Source organism: Plasmodium reichenowi, chromosome 13, assembly GCF_001601855.1.
Source record: "Plasmodium reichenowi strain SY57 chromosome 13, whole genome shotgun sequence".
NCBI lineage: Eukaryota > Apicomplexa > Aconoidasida > Haemosporida > Plasmodiidae > Plasmodium > Plasmodium reichenowi.
Window position 1 is genome coordinate 2,534,385 of NC_033658.1, and position 4,381 is coordinate 2,538,765.

General features: G+C 18.8%; 1 protein-coding gene across 1 annotated transcript; it reads left to right on the top strand.

The window, feature by feature from the left end:
• Positions 1–497: 497 nt before the first annotated feature.
• Positions 498–3,728, top strand: PRSY57_1366300 (hypothetical protein; the record flags this gene model as incomplete). Its single annotated transcript, XM_012909582.2, has 1 exon — positions 498–3,728. The coding sequence occupies one exon, from the start codon at positions 498–500 to the stop codon at positions 3,726–3,728; it is 3,231 nt and encodes a 1,076-aa protein (XP_012765036.2).
• Between the last annotated feature and the right edge of the window lie 653 nt (positions 3,729–4,381).

Below are 4,381 nucleotides of genomic sequence, written 5' to 3' on the forward strand. Positions count from 1 at the left end.
AAAAAAAAAAAAAAACATTATATTTTTTTTAAGAAAAATTTTTATAGAGATCTTACAATATTAATATATTGGAAAGAAAACTATTAAAAATAAAATATATATATAATTATATATATATATTATATTTATATATAGGATTATTTTTAATATCATATAATTTATTTTATAAATTGATCTTTTTCTTTTTCTTTTTCTTTTTATTTTTATTTTTATTTTTCTTTTTTTCTTTTTCTTTTTATTTTTTTTGCATCTTATAAAAATGAGAAAAAAAACAAAGTTATTATTATAGATTTGTTGATTTAAAATTAAAGTAATAAAAATAAACCTTTTTATAATATCATACAGAAATAATAAAAATAAAATAATATATATATATATTTATATATATATATATATATATATATATATATATATTTATTTATTTATTTATTTATTTATTTATATTTATGTTTCCATTTTTGTGCTTCACAAAATTATGATGTTATAAATTTATTAAGATGAAAGGATTTAATATAAGTTCAAAAAAGAAGTTGAGTAGTTTTATCGAGAAGGGTAATATGAATAATAATAATTTGCATAGATATTATAAAAATAATAATAAATCCTTTGGTTGGAAAAATACTAAAAGAAGTGGAAGTAAGTTTGATGGAACATATCGAAATGATGATAAGAATGCTGTAGAAAGAAGTAATGAAGATATTTATGATTACATTATTAATATTTCATATATATTAAATGAGAAATATGAAAAATACTTAATATATGAAATGAGAGAAGAAAATATAAATAAAGGAAATAAAGTATTTCATCATATTAATTTAGATAATACGTGTTATTATATAGAAGATGATATATGTATATTATTAAAAGTTATTGAAGAAATAAAAAATAATGAAATAAAAATATTTGATCATAGGAAAGGATCTAAAATTATAGAGAAATTAATATATTATTGTTTTTTTTTATTAAAATATAATGAGAAGAATGTAAAAAATGAAAAGATTAGCATGCAATGTATAGAAGCATATAATAATTTATTAAAAGTGGTTAGTCGATATTTTATGAAATTAACTTTATCTAATTATGGATCACATGTTATACAAAGCATAATATGTTTATTTCCTTATTTTAATAAATACGAATATATATATATAGACAAATTAACTATACAGAATGTAGGATACAACAAAATGTATGATTACTTCAAACATATAAGTGACTTTGTGTGTGATCATTTATTTGAGATTATTTTTGATAGATGTGGTACACATGTATTAAGATCTTTTTTATATTCATTAGGAGGATATTTATATATTAACATAAGTAATATAACATTTAGAAAATCGAAGATAAATAAAAATAGGATAAAAAATAAACTTAATAATAATACAAATAATGAACTGAAATATGTTGATAAAAATTTCCAATCGAATATTTTTTATGAATATATACATAAAATTGTAGAAAGGATATCGAATGAAATTGAAAAACCTAATATATCTTTAAAGTATAAAAATTTGTTATATCAATATGTATATTATGATAATAATAAAAAAAACAACAACAATCAAAACAACAACAATCAAAACAGCAACAATCAAAACAATAACAATCAAAACAATAACAATCAAAACAACAACAATCAAAAGAACAATAATAATATTAGTAATAATAATAATAGTAATAGTAATAATAATATTATGGACCAAAATAATACAAAAAATTTTATACCCAATATAGATAACACTCATAATAATATGAACAATTCAGATAATTTAAAATATATTGCCGAAAGTAATAACCAACATTTTATATGCCCATTATTATACAATACCTATTCTGTGCCAGCTCTTGTTATATTATTCGAATTGTTGAATGATAAAAATGTTGAATGTTCCTCTTTGATTAGACAGATATTTTTAATAAATAAAACGAAATTATATTATATAGAGAAAACAAAGGAAAAAGATGACCATGATGATGATGATGATGATAATAATAATATAGTATCGTCACATGCGGAAAGCCCTTTAAAGCAATTATTAGATATATTAATTGTACTAGATAATTCAAGCATCATGATAGAGAAATTATTAAAAATAAAAAATGAAGAAACATTTTATATATTCAATATGTATATCTTAAAAAATGTTAATAAATTGATATGTGAAAATATATATTCTAATATGGTTTTATGTAATTATTTTACAAATGAATATATTTCTGAAGAAATGTTCGATTTATTAATTAAGAATATACATATAGAACAATTAATGAAAAATAAAACTTTTAATATTTTAAAATGTCTCTTCTTTTTGGCACAATGGTATAAAAGGAATTGTAGATATTTATTTAATGAATTAATAAAAAATTTTCATTTGAATGATGAACATAAAAATGGAAGCAATAAAAAGTTTATGTGGATATGTATTTTATGTATGTGTAATTATGATGATTTACCATCTTTGGTTAGGGATATCTATATGAATAAGGCAGATGATAATTGTACAAACATAAATTCAAAGAAGGATAATGAAAAGGAACAAAATGAAAGATTATATAATAAAAATAATTTAGGTAAAAATATAAATAATTATAATTTCTATAATTATCTAAAAATCGATTTAAATGGTTATTACATTTTATCTTATTTATTATCTTTCCCAAAAGAATCCATAACCAACTTAACAAATTCGTTTAAGTATTTTTGTAATTTTATTAAGACGGTTAATATAAATGAGCCCAGTTCAATTGATGTAGAAAATTATCAAAGTTTTATGGAAAATTTCTCAAGAAAAACAGAAGAAGTTAATCCTGTGGATGCCTTTATAAAAGATGAAGAGGGTATGTATGTGTCTAAGAATGTTTTACATAATAATGATAATATAAAAACAAAAATGAATAATAACAAACCGTTTTATCGAAAAAATATTGAATTAAGAGGAAATATACTCTTGTACTTTTCATGTGATAAAAATCTTTCTATCCTTTGTGAAAAGATAGTACATACATTCAATTTAGTAAATGAAAAATATTTGAGACGATTCATTACGTTATTCCAAAAGCAATATAACAATATTGCTAAACATTATATTGGAGCTCATACCATTGTAACTTTTTTTAAATTAGGTGATGATAATATAAAAAAAAATATACTAGATAGTCTGATACAAAATGATATTAATGTGTATAATAATTATATTAAAAATTTTATGAAGCTTAAAGAATATCAAAAAAGTAAAACACTTACTACGAATAATAAAAAATATCTAAAGGCAAAAAAATTGTTTCAAGATTTATTAATGTCAAAGGAAAACGGGAACAATCAAAATGATATTAATCATAAAAAGGAATACGATGATAAAACTTTTATAGAATTCGAAAGAATCCATAAAATATCCAAACATCATGATAGTGACCTTAATAGTAATGATAAGGACACTACTGTTCTAATTTATGATGAACAAAGTAATGATAATGATGATAATAATAATAATAATATATTAAAAGAAGAAACCAACGATGATCAAGGAAATAAGGAACATGATCCAACATATGATAACGTTACTAAATCTTATAAATCCTCCTCAAATGTAAAGGAAGAAATTGTAGACCAGGACAATGGTTTTATGAACATAATCACTGATTATATTAAAAATACAAAAACAAAATCTCGAAAAAGGAAAAAAGAAAAGGACCAAATAGATAATGTATTAAAAAGGAAATAAAAAAAAAAAAAATACATATATATATATATATATATATATATATTAACTAGTACTATTTTTATTTTTTATATTTATTAAGATATATATTTTTTTAAATATACATTTATTCATATATATTATTTGTATTTTTAATTAAAATGTGTTTTGTGCTTATACATGTGTATACATTATATATATGTATATATTTATGTATATATCTATTTATTTATTTATTTAAAAAAAAAAAAAAAAAAATTTTTATATAATTAAATTTTTTTTTGTCAAATTATTATAAATGAAAATACTTTTGTATATAAATTGAGAGTTGAAAAATTCTAAAGCGCATGAAGATTATGATACGTTTATAAAATATTATTTAATGAAAAAAAAAAAATACATACATAAAAAAAAAAACATATATATAATATATATTTCATTTTGTAACATAAAATCGAAATGGGTGTGTGGTAAATATATTAATCCGTTTTGATCTCTGAATAAAAATTATGAAAATAAAATTTCCTTTATGTTACCTTATAAGCTACACATTAATATATTATTTACTTTTTTTTTTTTTTTATTATATTTATTTATTTTTTTTTTTTGGTATGAGGATATACTTGGTTGTTTCTTTAAACTAAATGACAAAATATAAAACATTATATATATATATA